Below are 21731 nucleotides of genomic sequence, written 5' to 3'. Positions count from 1 at the left end.
AGCGTGGCCATTCCCCCAGGGGGGGATATATCACTCTTCCTTTCTCCAGCTCTCTGTCTCTCTGATGAGAACGCATATCCTATAGCAAAATCTCTTATAAATAAATAAGTGAACAAATAAATACAGTGGCAGGGACCAGCAGGTGGTGTAGTGTTTAAGGCACCAGGTTCCCATATGGTCCACCACAGTTTCATGGTCGTCTGCAGTTTGGAGTCTCAGACCCAGTGGCTTGAAACTCATGTCAGGTCACGTACACTCATGCCCCAAATGCTAAAAGGAGAATGGAGAAGGGATTACAAGACCATCCCCCCAGGAGGTGATTTCTCGCTTTCTCTGTCTGTCCAGTGAGCAATGTGCCATACAGCAAAAGTCTCCCTAAGTAAATAAATAAATAAATAAAATACAGGGGTAAAGGGAGAATATGTGGCCCCGTAAATAGGCAAGACAAGTACAGGTGCAGGTGGTGTGCTGGCAGACACACGTGATCAACAAGTGAATGCAGCCTTCGTTCGGATCTGTGTTGTCAAGAGAGGCGAGCAGAATTCATGGTTCCCGTGCCCGCCCACAGTGGGACCACCGGAAACAGAATGGGCCTCTCAAACAGCCTTTACAGAAGCTTCGGGTTATAACTGGACTATCGTATTATCTCTTCTTATAAAGAAGCAAGAGAGGATGGGGGGAGCCTAGTAATTATCCCACCACCACAGAATAGATAAATTCTAAATCTATGCCATATTATGTTGAACAATAGTGTCACTGAAAAGATTCTCTCTTTCTAAAAAAACAAAGGTTTTTGCCATTGGGCGCGTGAACTTTCTAGAGAGAGACAGAGAGAGGGAAAGTGTGAAACCCCGCCCAGCAGGGATGGCCACACCTCAATCCCTTCTCCTCCATTCTCCTCTTGGGTTTCTAAGCACATACACACATATGCCCAGCAGGATTTTCAGGCTGCTCGGTCCAAGACTTGAACCATGGTCAGCCACGTGGGAATCCAGAGCCTTAACCACCACACCACCTACTGACCCCGCTAGGATTCTTCAAGTATGTTGCAAAGGCATCCAATTAACTGTCTGAATATCTTCCAAAGAATTTTTATATGAAATCTTAACAGCAAAAATAGGCTATATAACAATTTTCTTCACTTATTCAAAAGTCACTTCACAAGTTTATAGCTCCCTAGAAACATCATCAGCAAACAGTACCAGGCGGAAGAAGAAAACACTAGTTTTTCTGAGTTTGTATACGTGAGTTCAGACGGATCGCCACAAAACGGCAAGTTGCTAGTGTCACACACACTTTCTCAGTCAAACCTCTGAAAGTGTGTGTTCTCTCTTCAAATCCTTCCCAGTATTAGGCACTTGCATCCTACTGGGAACAAGGTGAGGCATTGTCCCCAAAAATTCTCAGCGAACACTCTCAAGACCTCTGAGCTAGGGATAAGGAGGGAGGGGGTGTGCTTCCAATGCCATGGTGCCCGGGCACCTCAACTGCAGTGAGGTCTCCACTCTCCAGTCCTCACTATGGGGGAGCTCTCCCACCGCCCGGCCACACAGGGATCAAAGAAGGATCCCCACAGATCAGGACGGAGCCCTAAGAGAAGGCTACATAGTTACTCCGATTTGATGGTCTGTTCAGACAGAAGACTAGACCAAAACAAATAAAAGCAACAACACAATCCATGACTTCCTGAGAGTCTACAACCAGCTTTTCTGTAACAAAGCCTTGCCTCAGTTACACTTCTACTAGAAACTGTCTCCTCAGAGAACTAATTAACAGCAGAGAAAAAGTATTCAGAAACAATGTTTAAAGCGCTTTTGGAGAAGCTATCAGCAAGCGCCACCTAGTGTCATACTCCCAATACCTCTGCTAGGCAGCAGCTGGGTAGTGAACCTAAAATGCACATTGTTACTTATCAGCAAAGCTTTAAGTAGTCTAAAATGTATACTTCCCTATCACTGAGACATCCTGTGTTTCAGGAAACTCAGGCTACTCTCCCTGATCAATAAGACAGTAACATTTATGCAGGAGGTATTTGCTTTACTGAAAATGTAGGGTTACAATAATGTACAGTATAAGCTTTTATCAGACTTTTTTCATATAAAGGTCCCTTCCCAGCCTGAGGAGCAGTCTTGGCGGCTCCCACACTGTGGCGGGGTCTGTGTACTAATACATTCTGGGTACCTTATTAGGTTAAATTACTGCTAGTCTCCAGCGCTGCTTGAAAAGTTCTACAATAAAACAGAGTAAATTGCCATACAGAATTTCTTTACAAAAATAAAAATTCTAACAATTACCTAAGTCCTTTCCAAGTAGCTCACTTATCAGCCCAGCAAGGGAAGAGCCATTTACCAACAGCGAGTCAATTAAATCGTGTTTGACCACAGCGGCCAGAGAAACGTGTACGGAGAAAACACGCCTTTGGCCGCCCACTGGCTTTTATGTGAGAATAGCTGCTTATGCAGTGGTGGACACTGGGGCGACATCGGAGCCGGTTACAGGGACAAATGATTCCGAACGCTGTCCTCCTCTCACCACAGTTACCAGCAAGGTACTCGCTCCCGGAACCACTGGGTTGTGGAGGAGTCTATGTCAAGTTTGCCATGGCTGAAGAACTGGCCTCAAAACCGTCTTCAGGGCGCAACTATGGGCAGGAGCGACCTTGAGCAACCTTGAATCCGGAACAACCAGAAGTGGGGTCTACACATCAGAACCGAGTCTGGCAGGAAAAGGCTTAGTTAGACGTCTGCAACCTGACCACTGAACTCGAATTAGACCTGGTCATTAGCTCCTGCTCCAATGTGATTTTTCTTAATAAATTAAACCTAAAATTACAAAGCAAAGCACAGTTAATATAAGAAACACTGCAATCAAGTCCTCGGATGACAACTGGGCCCTCTAGGGTCACAAGTAACCCCACCTACTGCGCATACGTCCCAAGCCCACGACCATCAGCGGAAGGAGGGGGAGAGCCCACCCCACACAGACGTGGCGTGCGTGTACCTTGCAAGTCCACACCACGGCCCACTGTGGCTTTTCGGACCACCGTGCAAGCACGAAGTAAATGCCCACACTGCACGTTCTCTTAACTGAGCACCTGGGGAGCTTCCACCTAACCTTGGGGTGATTAGGCTGTCACGTGAGGGCGTGCTAAAAGGCGAACGTCAAGAGGAGACTAGAAGAACGACAAGTGGCTTCCCAGTGCTGAGCCTGCTCGGCAGGATCACCGCCCTGTGAACTGGCTCATGGTTTGTTGAAGCTGAGGGAAAAGATGTTTTCCAAAAATGAAACATATACCATCTCATGGCAGATCAGCCCTGACAGATGAAGCATCGTGTTGGATTTAATGCTAGGAAACTCTAACTGAACCACAGTTAAGTCAAACATCATCTCCTGAAAAAAAAAAAATCAATATTCTCATTAACAGACCGAAATTACAAAAAGGTTTTAATAAATTAAATGCGTATCTCAAACTTATCAAGTAATCTACACCTCTGATTTTCCTATCTATCCCCCAACAAAAACTGCTGTCCAGCTTAACATGTGTAAATTCCATTCTTCGGGTTGATCTCCTCCTCCATGTCATCAGTAAAACTGGTTGGCTTTATCTGCAAAACTATAGCCAGAATCTAAAACTGGGTACCCAGAATCTTCTCACCGTATCTGGCACCAGCCTGGTTTAAGCTACCGACACTCCACTCACTCTCACACCCTTCTACCAGGTCTTCTGGCTTCCTCTTGCCTCCCCCAAGTCACAGTAACCTGGGACTTCCTTTTAAATTCCAAGCCGAATCATGGGACTCTCAACGGAAAATCCTCCCATGGTTTCTCATCTCACTTGCCTTAGCACGATGGGCTCTCCCTCCCTGGAATCACTTCTCCCCTGGCCTCTCCCACTCACCCTGGGCTCACTCCTTCTCACCTGCACTCCCCTGGGAGCGTTTTCTCCAACTTGCCTTTCCATCCTATGTCAGAATACTTAGCTAGCTCTTCGGCCGACTAAAACGTGTCCTCAGTCCTCTCTGTCGAGTCTGCGTAACTCTCACCTTCTCCCAGAGGCCATCTGTCATCGCCCTGCGTAACTAGAACGAGTCTTTCATGCTGTCCCCCACCTGCCCACGGCGTTGACGACTGTGCCTAGGACAGAGGATGTGCTCCACAAATATCTCCCAAATAAATGAACAGAGAAAAACCCTGGTGTGTGTGTGAGGAACGCTCCCTCCACCCCTCCTCACGTAAGCGCGACACGTGTGTGCGTGCACACGGCTGGCTTACCATCGCGCTCAGTGCCTCCTCCCAGTCGGGCCGCTCTCGGGGGTGAACGTTTCTATGCAGCTCTGGAACAAGGTCATCCTCTTCAGAATGCACTGAGGACTTCATCTTCCTAGAGATCAAAGCAGGAGAGAATCGGTGAGAATTTCTACCCCTACGAAAGCTTTCCCATGTTCACGATTCAAAGAGCACAAAAAGTACATGCCAGAAAATCGTACGTCAGAATTCCAGTTTAAAAAGATTAAGTGAAATATTAGAAAAGAACAAAAAGGGGCCAGCAGGTGGCACAGGGGTTAAAGGTACTGGACTCCCACATGGCCAACAGCGGTTTGAATCCCGGCCCTGGCGGCTTGCTTTCTCGCCTTCCCTTTATATCTCTGTCTCTCTCTGGTCAAAATAAAGAAATGACAACAAATGGAATTAAATAAATAAATGATAGGAAAAACAAGCTTACTAAGTGTCTAGCATGGGCCTCACATTTCCACTGTGGTTTTCAGAGGTCTTTCCTGATGGGTGCAACACCCCCGTTATTTAAGGAGATAACAGTAAGGTTTATACCTAGCTAACCATCATGGCCTTTGGTCATCAGTACATAGATTACATAACTGTATTATTTTAATCTGGTCAACACAATTTGAATCTTGAAAAGATCGCAATGCCAACTATTTGCTTGGTAAGAACTGTGCCAGTTTCACGTTAGTGAAACTCCAGTAGGAAGAAGTGAGAAGGGACTTCTGGCTCTGATCTCCGCAGCGAGCACGTGAACCAGCACGCCTGACAGTCCTGGCTGCGAACACGGGTCAAAGCCTGCGACGCTGACTCGCCTGAAGGTGCAGGAGAGCGACCAGGGCAGCAAGACTCCTAGGGCTACGCCCTGGAAAGTTAGGGAAGGAAGCTCAATAAAGTGATCCCCACACTTATTCTTTTTGCTTAATAAATGTTTTTATATCAATGATGTAAAGTAGGGCACGGGCATACCATTGTCATCGACGTATCTGAGGAGGCAGAGGCTGGAGGCTGGGTTTCCCGAAGCCTCAGGGAATAAAATGCTCCCCAAAAAGACATAAAAAGAGCCCCAAAATATAACAAAGAAATTATCCTCAAATCATTAATATTGTTAAACTTACAAATACACCGGACAGGATACACAGAAACCCACAAAAACCACCTGAAAGAGCCGGGTCGCGACTCTACTGGCTCAGCAACCTTAGGACACAGAGGCTGGCCATGCGCCCTGCCCAGGCAGAAGAGCACTGAGGAAAAGCCATTCAGCGGAGACTCCAGAAAACCACGCCTTCGAGTGAGAACAGAGCAGCAATACACAACGCTAACAAAGCCAAATTCCAAGCCTTGGCAGAGCTTAAGTACTGGGAAAAAAATTAACTCCAGACTCTCCAAATTTTTCATTCATATTACATGGTACCTAATAACATTATAAGGCATGCCTTAAAAATAAAAAATAAGAACAAAAGAAAAATAGTCCAAACAGAAAGACTCACTTTTGGGACCAGCAGTTAGCGTAATGGCTATGTTGCTGGACACTTACGTAGCCGACTGCAGTTTGAGTCCCAGACCCTGTGGCTTAAACCCATGCCGGGCGCGTGTATGTGCGTGCCCAAGATCCTGAGAGAAGAATGGAGGAGAAGGGATTGAGGCGTGGCCATCCCCCCTGAGGGGTAATTTCTCACTTTCTATCTCTGTCTCTCTCTTTCTGGCGAGCGCACGTGCCCTATAGCAAAAAAAACTCTCCAAATAAATAAATAAATAAATAAAAAGAAAGACTCACTTTCAATTAAGATTTTAGAATCATCAGAAAGGGACTTTAAGATGGCTATATTAATTTGTGGTTTCTGCTTATGATACAGAAAGATATAAAGAATATCACTCCTAGCCTAAAATGAAGAACTGACAGATAAGCTATGAAATCATAATTTTTCTAGAACACACTAAAGAGAAAACCAAAAAACAATAAACAAAACTGAGGTCTTGGGGCAACCAACTGGCCTAAACTCTGAGGAAAAAAAGAATCCTCTCCAACATGAAATGGATTACAAGCAATTACTTTCTTAGGGTAAAGCACAGGGAAAAGAAAAATACCTAGGTGTAAAAAGAATTCAGTTAAATTTTTATCATGTTGCTAAGAACATTTATATTAATGTGTTCAATGAAATGAAAGAGGAAAGTGGAAGGTTTCAACAAGAATTGGAATCTATGAAAAATGTTCGTTCTAATACTGAAAAATACATCTATATAATTAAGAACTTGCTAGATAAGTTTAACAAAGCAATGGACATAGCTAAAGAGAGGACCAGTCAACTGGAAAGCAGTTCTGTAGAAAATACCCATAATGAAGTACACAGGGAAGAAAAGGGACAGGAAACACACACAGACACACACACACACACACACACTACTGTAAAAGACAGGAAACCCGGTAAAGGTCTCATATATGTCTAAATTGATGACTTATGGATAAGAACAGTGATGAAAAAGAAAAATAGAAGAAAACAAAATTCAAAAACTAATGGTATGTGGATGCCATCAATTAGGAATAGGAAAATGGGATAAAAATTCCAATTAAACTATAAAAATCATAGGATAGATTTGAAAAGCAACTATATCCTATGAGACATACTTAAAATAAAAGGACACCAAAAGGTGGAAAACAGAAGAATGAAAAGAGCAACAGCAAGGCTGGCAACTAACATCAGTTAACGCAGACCTCAGGCCAGAGGTATTATTACAGACAGCGGGGACGCTCCACAGTGAGAAGCCAACGGGTTAGTATAATTTGCATGAACAAATAACACAGCTTCAAAATACATAAGGCAGAATCTGAAAGGATTAAAAGACAGTTAAATCCAAAAATTTCTTAGTTACTGACAGAATAAGTAGACAGAAACGTCTTCGGTATACATATTTGAGCAATCCAATTTCCCAATTTAATTCAACCCTATGAGTACAGAATACACATATTATTTCCAAATACATAGGAAACATTTATCAAAGCCAAAATATTAGACAACAAAGCAAGCCTTAACAAGTATAAAGAATTTAAGTCATGAATTATGTGTTTTGAGACCACTATAGAATTACGCTAACATCAGTTACCAAAAGATAACTAGAAATTCCCAAATGTTTGAAAATTAAGAAGCAATTCTGAGTAACTTGTGAATCAAAAACAAAAATTACAATGAACGTTAGAAAATGTTTTGATGTGAATAATGGTCATGAAAGCACAATAGTGGAAACGTATGGATCCTAACTAAACAGGAGGAAGAGTAAATTTCAGAGTTTTAAATGCATATTACTAGAAATAAATAGAAACATCAATGTTCTAAACTTCTATCACAAGAAGCAAGGAAAAGAATACCAAATTAATTCAAGGAATCTATAAGAAAAAATACGTTCTAATTAACGAATCAGTTGTACAGAAAGGCATATAACAGAGAAAAGTAGCAAACCCAAAGATTTATTCTTTGAAAGATAATTAATTAATATGTTCACTAATAAAATGAACAATCCCTAGCAATACAGATCAAGAAAAGATCCTGAGGACATTACAAACCATTTTATTCCAATGTATTTGAAAACTTAGTTGAAATAGACAATTTCTCTAGAGAACAAAATTCATCAAAACTAAAACAAGAAATCAAAAAAGATGCATGATCCTATAACTGCTCAAGAAAATAAACCTAAGCCAGCCACAGTGGCCCAGTGGTAACACAACCCTCCACGATGCTGAATCACGTGGGAGGTGTCAGGCTCTCACCCTGGGACACGCCTGGGTGTGCATGTGGGCCTGCGGCCACGGCTGGCTAACGCTGCAGGACAAGCACCCTGCTGGGGGCCTGTCCCCCCCACCTCCTTTCTTAAGCTTACAAAACAATACATCTTTTTTGGGAAAAATACACGTTTTCGTGGCATCATATGCAATAGAATATTAAGCATGAAATGCCTACGAAAAGTCAGATGCTATAAAAGGAGGCTGGGGGCTGGCCATGCAGCACAGTACACTGGGAATTGGATCTCACACGGCTGAATGCAGTTCAAATCCTGGCCCCAGCGGCTTTAAAACCATGCAGGACATATGTGTGCTCATGCCCGGAATCCTGACGGGATGGGGAAATGAAAGAGGATCAGGGAGTGGCCATGCCCCAGTGGGGGGGGGGGGGGGGGGGGGGGGGGGGGGGGCGGGGGGTACTTCCTCTGTCTCTGTCTGGCAAATGTAAGCACTCTCTGGCAATAAAATAAATATTTTTTAAAATGAGACTGGGTATGATGTTAGTATAAAAGGGGTCTTCAAAAAGTTCACGAAAAATGTGTACTAAGAAAAAAGTATCCATGAATTTCAAAAATAAAGTCTGCACCAAATAACTCATACTTTAATTTCACTTTCCATACAATGTTTGAAGCCCCTGTAAATATGTTAATGGATAATTGTTAATGCTACCTTTCTACTCTTTCAAGAACATTAAAAACTAATGGTAGGGCCAGCAGGTGGTGTGGTGGTCAGGGCACTAGACTCATACAGGGCTGGTCACAGTTTGAGTCCCAGATCTGGCAGCTTGGAAATTATGCTGGGCACATGCACACGTGGCCGATCCCAAGAGGAAAATGGAAGAGAAGCAGCTGCGTGTGGCCGTCTCCCCTGGAGGCCCTGGAGGGGTGATTCCTCACTTTCTCTCTCTCAGTCTCTCTCTGGCAAGTATGCCCACCCTATGGCAAAAACCTTAAAAAAAAAAAAAAAAAAAAGATTGGGAATCCCAATTCTTGCAGAAGACACAATAATCATAGAAATCAAACCTAGGATTTAGGTTGTGACAGAGATCGTATGGGTTCCCAGGAGACTTGCATATTAAAGAATATCACCCTAGATAGGAAACCTATTTGAACTGCTGTGAAACTCTAACTTACGGCGACGTTCCGAGACCGAGAATGAATAAAGCAGCCAGCCAACCACGTGCGAGAGCGCTATTACAACAGTGCTGTAAACCAGTACAGACCTGCCCCTGACTGCACATACCCACACATCACCCAGCGCTGCTGGAGTTCGTCACTCCTCTCCTCACTGAAAATCGGCTGTCTTACAATGAATACAAGTGACAGAGCCTGATTTCTTCCCCAGACGTTGCCACCACACCCGGCTCTTTTTAAGACACGGTTTCACTGGATTGCCCAGCTGAGCCTCCAGCTCTCGGTCCTCCTGTCGACCTGCCCACTGGGATTATAGCACAGGCCACACGCCAGGACTCTATGTGGCACCAGGGCGAACAGACCATCCCCAAGGTTCCAAGCCTGTGGACCACAGAATCTCAGCAGCAGGTGCCACCACAGCTGCTGATAGAAGCTGATTTTAAAGGTACGCAAGTTCTAAAAATGTGGCTCAATTATGCACGATATCATCTCTGTAACATTTCAAATTATAATACGTGCCGTATACTTGCCAGGCTGTCCATCTGTCAACAAAAGGATACTGAAGACGACTGAGATTATACGGAACATTTCTACCTTCAAATGCCGAAGCACTAGAATCTTCCACGACTGTGAGTCATGAGTCCCAGGTGCCCCGGAGACCACGCTGCTGTGCCCACCTCCCTTCTCTTTGATATAGTTCTATACTGTACACGTGACCGTGCTCAGATTCCACCTCATTGAGGAACCCCAAAGTTTAGATACCAGCAGTACCTCCCGCAAGTTAACACCTGGCGGAGAATAGCTTTTAGCAACAGACAGATCCAAAATCTTAGATAGACTTCACGTGTTTCGTGCCATATTCTAAAAATGTTTCCTACTATGGTAATACAGGCAATGGGGCTCTCTAAGCCATAAAAGCTTTATCTAAAAATATGGGGAAAATAATACCTACGTTACAGGTTTGCTAAGTAGGTAACTGATACCCTGTACATAACGCATTTGGCCAATACACCGCATACGACCACCTAGATAGTTTTTCGGACAGGACTAGACCACTGTGTTTTCCTTCTCTGTATGACATTGCTCCTCTTCTTTGGAGGGCGATTCTTCTAACGACATCTAAGGACTACTCTACTCAAAGGACTTTAAAGATCTTAAAGTACTCTAGGTTGGGAACGATGTACCACAGTGATAAAGCAGATCATGACGGATCATTCACTTGGCGCTGCCAACGTGGAGTCAGGAACCAGAGACCTGTGAGTCAGGGTGGGCAGGCTGGAACCACTGCCGTGACTGAGATTGGCAACCTCCTCCGTGCTCGGATGGAAGGAACCGTATTCCTTTCAAGACAGAGGTCCTCCCAGGCCACAGGACAAACGCCGACGCCCCTCTGACTAATTCCTCCAGAAGCAATGGCAGCAGCTGAGCGCAGCAGGAACGCATTCCAGGTATCGGACTCCACGCTCGGCCACGGTGAGCCGGGGCACAACTGCCCACCTAGCGGAGAGCTGAAAACCGAGCTGAGACGATGTGTGAGGGAAAGAACAGCAAGGTCTTGTGCTCTCATCACATGTGTGCGTGTGTGAGAGACACAGACAGACAGACTGACAGAAGGGAAACACAATCACCACCTTGCTTCATGTGCATGAGCACAGTGTGTCAAGATGCACAGCAAGACTTGGGCGTACCTTTCTCGGGCTGTTGCAACCACTTTACACAACAACTCCCACTCCACCTGAGCCTCCTCCTGGGCTCTCCCAGGCCACGGCCACGCCCAGCCCCTCCCCTCACACACCCACGCCCACATTTTTGCCAGGTGTTGCGGCAGGAAGGCCCCCGGACATGGCGCAGTCCCTGGCAAGCGCTTCCTCGTGCCTTCCCAGGTAGGAAGGGCATGGGAAACGGGTGTCTGTAAATAAATACAACGATGTGAAAGACGCACTGGGCCAGCGAGAGCCATGGCGAGGGGCGTTTGGACGGGAAGGGTAACTGCTCACGAGGGCGAATGCCCCCGGCTCAGGCTGGCGCTGCTGCGCCCACGGCAGCAGGGCGGCCACATGCCCCTGAGAAGGGGCAAGCTTAGCCTCACACAAACTTGCCACTAGACGTGCCTGTCATAGGACAATGGCAGAGACGGCCCTGCTGCTCACGGGTATATCTGGGATTACCATACCAGACCGACTGCCACAGCCACGGCCACGGCATGGCCACAACCACAGCCACGGGAGTCCCAAGCTGGTTCTCCCTCTGATGAACACCACAAAATAACCTGCCCAATTTTATCACCAGGCCACTATTCCTGTATTTTAATATGAACAAAACAAAGCAAACACTTTATTCCTGGTAATGGTGAGAAACTGACCAAATTAAAAACTAAGGGACATGTATAAAGTTAGCATACTTGGGTGAGAAGTACTTATTCAAATTGGAAAGGCTAGATAAAATCAGGAAGGATGAGAACACGGAGACAGTGCCCACATGCTAATAACTCACCTTCATTCTCTGGACATTACTCTTTCAAAATTCGAAGTATACTTCTCAGGCATGTTTAACCTCTGATTAACACATTTAGTGTGGGCCAGGACTTCCATGTTCACCTCCTTTTGCCACCTAACCTAGACTTTAAAAAGTAAAATCTATGGGACCAGCAGTTAGCGTAATGGCTATGTCGTTGGACTCCCACGTAGTCGATCACGGTTGGAGTCCTGGACCCAGTGGTTTAAACTCACGCCAGACGCGTGTGTGTGCGTGCCCAAGATCCCAAGAGGAGAATGGAGGAGAAGGGATTGCGGCATGGCCATCCCTCCTGGGGGTGATTTCTCGCTTTCTGTCTCTCTGTCTCTTTCTGGCGAGCGCATGTGCCCTATGGCAAAAACCTCTCCAAAAAAAGAAAAACAAAAAGGTAAAATCTATGGATAATGAAATGCTCTCCCCTGATCAGGGGAAGACTCTGAAAGTCAACATGAAGAACCTCTGACATAAATGGCATGTCTGCCCTTCCAGGTGCTCCAGGTAAGACCGAGAAGCAGTTACAACCAGAGCAGGTGACAGCGGAGAGACAGAGTCAACCTCAGCTTCATCAAGAGGGCTTTCCTGTTCCCAAGTGTGACACTGCTAACCCCACCGGGCAGAGAAAGGCCAGGACAGCGCCTCCTAAAATCTGTGACAGGACACCAGAACCGATCGACGGGCGCCTTTTCTACGAGATGTCAGCCAGAGAGGACCGGCAGTGATGCCTGGACTCAAAAGCCACCAGAGCGCGGGAGGCCGGGGCCGGATGGCCAGACCTGAGACCCGAGAAGAGTCAGGACCAGAGAAGAGTCAGAGACAGGAAACAGCCAGCCTGTGTGTACCTCCGACTGTACACGCATGCAGGAGGCGCCAGGAGCCGGCAGGCACACACACACACATGCGCACACCCACACCCCCCCCAGAACATATTTCAAAAAAAAAGAGGAAGAAAAATCTGTTAGCTAGAAATTCAGATCAAATCTACGAGATACAAATCCGATACAGGAAGGGTGGCAGTTCCTGAAATTCCTGAAACACTGCTAGAAACCTGTCTGACGCCTCCCCTTCCTGGCGCTAAGGAGTCATTTAAAGTGCATTTTACAAGCTCAGGGCAAGCTGTGGGATGAAGAATGCCACAGACAACTCGCAACCTGTCCCTTCCGCTCACAGCCTTCCCCCAGAGGGAGAGAAAGGCTTACTGGAGAAGAGTGGAGACGCAGAGGCTGGAAAAGGACTGGCAGTGGGGACGGATGAGACACGGGCCCGGGCAGGAGAACCGCGGGCTCCTTTTACCTGAAACGCCCTTCCCCTTCTCCGGCTTCACCATCCGTCTCCAGGCCAAGGACATCGGCCTCCAAACAAAAGACACTGTCGTCCCCTGAAGGGCTGCTGTCACCTTCGGTCTCCATCTGGTACTGAGAACCCTGAAGCTGGAGGCATGGGGTGCGGAGCGGCAGCGCTCTGCGCGGCTGTCTGCCGGCTCAGGTGTGCGCACCGCACCGCCCTGCACTGGTGGCGAGGTGCCGGCACAGGCTGACTACTGCAGGCTGGCCTGGCACTCACTGCCCTCCTGGGGCACCGGCCCGCCCACCGCCTGGGGCCCTGTGGCCTACATCATCAAAAGCAGAATCCGAAGGAGGATGCTCTTCTCCTAATTTGTCTTTCATTAACTATTTCTCTCCTCTCAAAGTTTTCTGCTACTAAGTTGAAACTGAGTAGCTTCAAAAGGTAGGCTTTTCTTTGTACCTTTAACTCTCTCCAATGAGAGAGAACAGGACAGAAACAAGAAGGGTAACGCTGTGAGGACAGTCCCCTGGGCCAGGCAAAACGAGAGGCAGCGCTACAGCTCCGACAGGCAAGAGGCTCACGAGAGGGAAGGTGATTCTGTGCTGAATACCAGGGACCAGCAGATGGCGGAATGGTTACGCTGCTCAGACTCCCACGCAGTCGACCATGGTTCGAGTCCCGGGCCTAGTGGCTTAGAACACATGCCACACGTGCATGCATGCTCAAAATCCCAAAAAGAGAATAGAGGAGAAGGGACTGCAGCATGACCATACCCCCTTGGGGAGGAGATTACTTGCTTCCTGTCTCTCTGTCTCTCTGTGTCTCTGACAAGCATACGCAACTTACAGTAAAAATTTCTCTAGGAAAAAAGAAAGTCAAACATAGGGGCCAGCAGATGACGTAGCAGTTACACTGCAGTTCAAGTCCTGGACCCAATGACTTGAAAATCATGCTGGGTGCGTGTGCGTGTGTGACCAAGATCCCGGAGAAGGGATCACAGTGTGGTCATCTCCCCTGAGGGGTGATTTCTCACTTTCCCTCTCACTGTCTCTTTCTCTGTGGTGAGCACATATACACACACACACCAGACCAAAAAGAAATATATATATATATATAATATATAGGAATCCAATTAATTGAACAGGATCCTGTTAATCACGGTCACTTGAAGCAACAGAAAAGGCCTCCTAGATCAGTGGCATACTTCACACTTCACGTTAGAGCAGATCTTCCCATATTAAACACATAACAGTCAAGGAGTGACCTAATTTTGAACTACTAAAAAAAGCTAACCAAAAAAATTGTTTAAAAAAATAACAGCTGGGGGACCAGCAGATGGCATAATAGTTACATCGCTGGTTTCCAACATCGTCAACTGCGGTTCAAGTCCAGGACCCTGTGACTGGAAACTTACCTTGGGCGTGTGTGTGCATGCCCAGGACCCTGAGAGGGAATTACATCATGACGTGTAAGAAACACTTGGAAAGCTAAATACAGATGCAGTGAATAACCTGTACTTTCTTCTTTAAGTATCTACAATATCTTAAAGCTTCTAACATAAAAACGTATTAGCTGTTTAACTTTATTTCTTAGGTTTCTGCCACAGCGCACGTGCGCTCACCGGAGAGAGACAGAGAGAGACAAAATGAGAAATCCCCGCAGGGGCATGGCCACACCACAGTCCCTTCCCCATTCTCCTCTAGGGGTTTTGGACATGCACACTTTTCGGCACCTCTTATGATTTTTGGTCCTAAGAGTGGGATATCTGAGTTCAAAAGTAAGTAAAGGAGATTGCTTTTAAAAAGGCAATATTATAGAGGCCAAGGTTTATCAGAAATACAGAAGGAGTAGACACACACCCACACACGCACACAAAAGCCACGGAGAAAAAGTAAAACAAGAATCTGCTCTAGATAACTAAGAAAACTCAGATGACTTCCATGTCGGGGTCTCAGAATCATGAATTTAAAGTATATATCAGAACCTTGAGTCAATTCTTCTAAATATTTCCCATCCAAACCTAAGAAGAACCCAAATCAATGGTATTTATACCACATTAATAAACAAATTCGATGCTAGGAGTGTAGACACTGACGACCCACTGTTGAATCTGAAAAGCTCCCAAATTCTAACTCAGCAATACTTTGTTCTAACAAGGTACTTCTGTGCAGGGGAAAAGAACAGAGTGTCAGCAGTAACATACTCTAACCAATAAAATGTAAGTCGCCAAGGGGCGCAGAGGTCACCCCAGCATCCACCTCGCTGTGGGCACATGGAAAAGCAAGCTGCTTTCACTGGCAGACCCAACCACCAACAGAACACCTGCCGTGTCAGACCCAGGAGGGTCCAGGTAGCTCAGGAAACCCTGCCTGTGCACTAAACCACCACCTCGGTCTCAGACTCACTTCGGCCTTCAGTCTACAAGTCAAGCAAATCAAAAGTGCGTAACTATCAACGAGATCTGACCGAAGGTTTTCTAGCAACAAGCTAAAGGCTGCTAAAACAGCACTCACTTAGCAGCGTCTTCTGTCCTACCACTGGAGGTGCGCACGCTCTCCCTCGTCAGGACTCATACGCTATTCTGATGAACAATTTTAAAAAGCACCTTATCCTGGAGCGTGCCAAGCTTATTGAGCAGTGCCATCTTAAGGGGAAAGTTATTTTAATTAGAATTTAATTTAGTTGAAGCAGCAGCAGCAGCAAAGAAGTTAAAGAGACACTGGGGCAGAGCGGGGATGACAGGGGTCTGGGCTAAGGGCAGTCCGAGGGTGCCGAGGAGGAAGCCAGTGGAGGGAAGGGAGAAGGGGGAAGGGGGCGCGAAGCAGGAGGGGACTTTGACAAATTCAGGGAAAACGGAGTGAAGTCGGAGCTCATCTGGGTACAAACACGTCTCCTCTGCTGAGATTCTCACATCGCCCCCCACCACCACCGCCAAAGCATCCTCCTGGCTGCCTTCCAAGCCCACCTCCAAAAACAGGAGAGGGTAAGCCCCTGGCCAGTGGTTAACGAGCTAGATCCCACACAGCCAAATGTGCAGTTCAAATCCCAGTCCCAGCCCGGTGTGGAAGCTCCAAATGCCAACAGGCTGGAGAAATGAAGAAGGAGCCACTGTGACCAGCCCTCCGGAAGGGGTTTTCTCTCTCCTCCTCTCTAGTGAGTGCACATGCCCTCTGGTAATTAGAGAAACAGGCATACAGAGGTGAAGTGACTCGCCAAGGACCCGACCCGGTGGAGATGGGAGTCTGAGTGCAGGTCACGCACTCACCCGCTGCACTGCTCCCCAACATGGTTGCTGGCCACGCTGTTTGTGCCACGGAAGCAGAAGGGGCTGGTCAGTAGGGGCTGCCTCGGGTAACTCAGGGTGTGCCTGCACTTTCCCACACAGGAGCTTCTCAGGTGCGCACAGCTTGACCAAGTCCGTACCACTAACAACGCAGTCGCCCAGCACCGCACAGGTGCCCCACGCGGCTCGCTGCTACTCCAGGCTGGTCACGACATCCCTCCTTCGTCTGTCCTTGTCCCTCCATGCCAGCTGCCTCGAGCCCTTGTGACACCCCTCCACCAAGCACTGTCCCCTTTACAGACCACTCCTAGGCTTACTGCAATCATTTCTTTCTTCCTGTTACCCGGGCTCTTGTTTTTATTAGAATTGTTACGCTTTGGGACCAGCAGATGGCATAACGATTATGTCACTGGACTCCCACATAGTCAATTGCGGTTCAATACCCCAGAGGAGGAGGTATTATGATGTGGCCATTACCCCCTAGGGGGTGATATCTCGCTTTCTGTCTCTTTGTCTCAAGTCTCTCTGGCAGGCACACGTGCCTTATAGCGAAAACCTCTTTTAAAAAAAAGTTATTGCTTTTATTAGTGCCCTGGATACAAACTTACTTGGATTTTGAGTGACTGGTGTAACTGTTTTCCCAGGCTATTTAATTTGTGAAATTCTGTTTTTTCTAGACTATTTTTAGTGTACGGTTTATAAAACTGTAAGTTTCTGGTCGTTGGGTGGCGCAGCCGCAGGGAAGGACGACGCCATGTGACACTCAGCTAGGCGTGGGTCCCAGGGCTGAGGGCGACAGTCAGCCCACCCGGCCCTCATCTCCTCCGGCTGTCTTTCGATATGTGCTATTGAGTTGTTCCTTTTCCCTCTCCTTGATTCGATGAATAATTCATTTACTCTAATTATATCTTGTGTATTAATTTAAGACCATCTTCCTATACTCATGGTTTTAGCTAGGTCCCCATAAGTTCTAATATATTTTATCATTTTCGACAACGTTTTTTTCTTCTTTGATCTAAAAATTATAGTTTTAATTTCCAGGTGATAGCAATTTTTTGTTTTGCAGTTGGTTTCTTTGTTTACTCAAATGACTAATTTCCACTCTTGTTGCAGTGGGAGCCAGGACATTAGGCCAGTCCAGTGGCAGAGTGGCTAAGGGCACTAGGTCCCACACGGCTGACTGCAGCTCAGCTCTGGGCCCCCGGAGCTTAAAAACACTGACATGCATTCACACGTGCCCAACCCTGCCAGTGCGGGGGTATGCGGGAGGGCTGTGGCGTGAGTGCATCCCTCCCGGGGCACTCAAACCCCCCACCCATGAGTGCGCAGGGCCTCTGGCAACGTAAAAAAATAAATAAAAGAGTTCTGCCTCAACCTGATTTTGGGGAATTTATTGAGGTGGGGTATTTTGTGTTTTTTTAATGGCCCAACACATGATCAGCCTTGATAATATTCTGAATGAAATGAAAGTGCGTTGCAGTTTTTTTAGAATTATTGAACTTTATTTATTTTATTTTAATTTGACTAAAGAGGGACAGATTGGGGGCGGGGGGGCAGGAAGCAAGCCACCAGTTCTGGGACTTGAACCATGATCAGCCAGCCACGTGGGAGTCCTGCACCCTTAACCACCATGCCATCTGCCAGCCCCAAGTGTGCTGTTTTTTTAACATAAAATTTTAAATATGTTAATCAGGTTTTTCTAAATCCTTACTTTTTATCTACTGTTATCTCCAATATTTTCCTATTTCTCCTTAATTCTTATAGTTTTGTCTATGTTTGTTAATGCTGTTATTTGATGCATTAAAAAAATAATCAGTATGGGGGACCAGCAGGTGGCATGGTAGTTAAGGCACTGGACACTCCCACATGGCCAACCACAGTTCAAGTCCCAGACCTGGCGGTTTGCTTTCTCACTTTCTCTCTGATCAAAATTTAAATCAATAAATGAGTAAATAAAATTTAAAAAAAATCAGTATGGGGGCTGGAAGGTGGCGTGGTGGTTAAGGGCGTTGTACTTCCACATGGCCGACTGTGGTTCAAATCCCAAACTTGGCAGCTTGCTTTCTCAGATTGGTGAGCTCGTTTTCTCTCTCTCTCTCTCTCTCTCTCTCTCTCTCTCTCTCTCTCTCTCTCTCTCCCTCTCTCTGGTCAAATTAAAATAAATAACTAAATGAAGTTAAACAAAATGGTTCTTTTAAAAAAATAAAGTCAGTATGAAGGGCCAGAAGGTGGAGTGGAAGTTAAGGTGCTGGAGCCCACATGACAAGCTTCACAGTTCGAGTCCTGGACCTGGGACTTGAGAATCATGCTGGGTGTGTGTACATGTATGCCCAAAATCCCAAGAGGAGAGAGGCGAAGGGACTGCTATGTGACCGGCCTCCCTTGGGGATGATTTCTCACTTTCCCTCTCTCTGTTTCTCTCCTGCAAGTCCACATACCCTATCGCATAAACAAAATTCAGAGACAGATCAGTGGGTGCCATTTACTACTGTAAACCTCCCCTTTCTTCATCCTTTCGCCCTGAATTCGGCCCTGTGCGATATCAAAACCTGTTCTCGGTTCTTGAAGCTTCAAGGAAACAGAGGCCTTTTTTCCACACTCAGAATAAGACGCAGACTCCTGACCGCGGCTTCTGCGGCTCAGCATTGGTGAGAGCCCCCTCACTGTCCCAGAGTGCAGCAGGGTTTTTCTCTTCTGCGTAGTCCGAAAATGAGGTTGCCAGGAGACACACACTGACCACTTATGGCTAAGGAAGAAACAGACCGTCAGCAGTGCTACGAGCCAGGTCACCCTCGGCCATGGCGCAAGGGCTGGGAAAGGCCAAGCCCTGGCACTACGAACCTCCTTAAAGTTCAGCATAGAAGACCCCGTTCTTCTACAAACATTCCTGGAGCTGTCTTCTTGTGTGATTTACCGCTAGGCATGTAAGAATGGCAGAGATGTCCTCCTGCCTTCCCCAGGAAAATATGCTCCACGAAAGGGAAAACTTCAAAACTATCCCCCATTTCTGACTTTTGAAGATTCCTTAATTAAAACATAATTAAGAAAACAAACACTGTATAATCCGTACGAATTATTTTGACTTTTAAAATAAATCCTCTGAACAAATGGGCACAGGCCGGCAGGCAGCTTGGCCATCAGGCTCCATGTAGGAAGCCAGGGCCCACGTGGAGATCCGAACGACGCCTGGGGAGCTGGAGGACATGCGGGGTGCATGTGCATGCGCACAGGAAGCCAGATGGGATGGAGAAACCGAGGAGGAAGGGTCACGGAGGACCATGCCCTCAGGGGGACTTCCCTTGCTCACTCTGTCTCTCCCTCTCTCTGGGGAGCACACATGCCCTCTGGCAGTCACACACACACACACACACACACACACACACACACACCACTGAAATCAGTTTTGCAAAGTAATTAAAAGTACTAGCGTGGGCGTCAAACCTGAATTCAAAACCCGGCCTTGCTGGTCACGGTGGGACCCTGGGTAGGCTATTTAACTGACGTCTCAATTTCCTCATCTGCAAACACGGGCTGACACCACCCATTTGAGAATGCCACTGGGCCGATTCGACATGAGGACACGGGACAGATCCGGGCCACTGCCGACTGCGCAGTAAGTGTGTATAAATCGTCCTCGGCGCCATGTTAGTTCTCAGGCCAAGTATCAGAACCAACTCTGAAATCCGCTTCGAAAAACGTGTCAACACTTCTGAGTCATTGCCTTTATGAAACTTCGAATTTTGAATATCATTCCACGATTCTGAATAAATTGTGGAGCATTAAATACGTGAAACGGCACCGACTTACTGGAACACTGGTACCGAGGACATACACAAGTTCACTGACAGCGTTCTACTGTTAAAGAACGCAAGTCAACCTTCGCTGGTACACACGCCCCGGCCTCCTGTAGGGCTAGGCTGTCGATGAGCCATACCAATGGTTTCTAGCTCTCCGCCCTCACCACGCTTCCATCACTGCACTGCGGCTTGTAAAACGACTGCACGCCGGTCCAGGTAAAGGAGTATCACGCACGTTACCAACACTCAGCCCTCCACTCCTGTTCCCTTAAATGTCTCAGGCTCTTCGTAGAACGGGTCCCCTACATCTGTAATGCACGCCATCGCCCGTCACGACCAGCCATGCACACGCACACACACGTTACGATGAAAATCATGTGTTCCGAGGAGAACCGATCATTTTTAATGAGATATTTTTCCAAGAGAAACTACTAAAAGGTAGCCATTCTTAACTTTGTACACGCACAATCTGGATGACAAAAATACTGTCGGCAGAGGAAGAATGTCTTGTTCAGCGGTTCTGACATGGCTTCACTTGAAGCTTTTTGAGAAATCCTAATTAGATGTCATCAAATGAGTTCACGATTCTTTTCATGATTTGGATGCTGTATTTCTTACCTTAATAATAATTCAATTCATTTCAGCTTGAAAAAGATTTATAACTATTATTACCAAAAACTGTACAAACGACCAGTGTGATTTTATGCCTGTTTCTTAATTTTTTTCCCACTCGTGATGGGGCACATGTGGCCTGAACAAGTGAGAGAGAGAGAAGCGTTGTCCACAGGGATCCCCATTCTCCAGCCCCCCAAGACCCGGGACACAAGCCCCTGTGTCTGGCATGTTCTCAGGGACACAAACCATAGTCACATGGCCATCTTTTGAGGCAATGAGAAGACCACTCATACTTCTACTGGAGACAGCCTTACTCGCTATCCGGTAGATGTGGGGTTTCACTGTTAGATAAGGACATACTCCCTGAAACTACTGTCACTTCCACTGTTCACCCAACTGCACCCTACGGAAGCACGTGTGCAGGGCCAGCCCCACAGCCCGGCAGTGAGTGCTGTACAGGGAGCAGACCCCACATGGAAGACTGCATTTCAAAGCCTGGTCCCAGAGGTCTGAAGAACATGCCAGACCCAGCTGTGTGTGTGCCCAAATCCTGATGAGAAAAAAACGGAGGAAAAAGGGCTGCTGCCTGACCCTGCCCATTGGGGGTCCTTTCTCTGCCTGGTCCAAGCTCCCTCTGGCAGTCAGAAGAACTAAGAGCTTGTCTTCTAAAGGGAGAAGGTGGCTGAGCTGTGCTTCTAGGTGTGGGGCATTTCAAACCCTCACATTTTAAACAGCGCAATTAAATCAAAACTATGCTCACACTAATTCTCACATGCGGGCATTTAGAAAGTGTGCCAAAGAGTATGAGAGGTCGGAGTGGAGCGCCTTCCAGGGGTACACTGTAAACTCTGTCATGTTTACACAACATGGATAGGTTACATGTATGCGGATTTTAAAGATAAACAGGAAGTCTGGAGGAAACAGCTACTTAACTCACATCTAACGCACGTGTATTAGTGGAGAGTCTTTCACTTGCCAACTTATTATTAGCTGTTTTGGTTTTATTAATATTTTTGTTTTAAGTTTACTAAAAATGGATACAAACAAAACAG

At 46.6% G+C, this 21731-nt stretch overlaps 1 protein-coding gene across 1 annotated transcript in view; it reads right to left on the bottom strand.

Moving 5' to 3' along the window:
- The window catches only part of LOC114008151 (rho GTPase-activating protein 32-like), a 60965-nt gene that overhangs the window by 15816 nt on the left and 23418 nt on the right, over positions 1-21731 (bottom strand). The window contains exon 2 of the mRNA XM_027772696.1: positions 4273-4381. Coding sequence (XP_027628497.1) covers positions 4273-4381 — 109 coding nt within the window. The remainder of the gene's footprint in view (positions 1-4272; positions 4382-21731) is intronic.

This window comes from Tupaia chinensis, unplaced genomic scaffold (genome assembly GCF_000334495.1).
Source record: "Tupaia chinensis unplaced genomic scaffold, TupChi_1.0 Scaffold000292_1, whole genome shotgun sequence".
Taxonomy (NCBI): Eukaryota; Metazoa; Chordata; class Mammalia; order Scandentia; family Tupaiidae; genus Tupaia; species Tupaia belangeri.
This window is presented reverse-complemented; position numbering and strand designations above follow the sequence as displayed.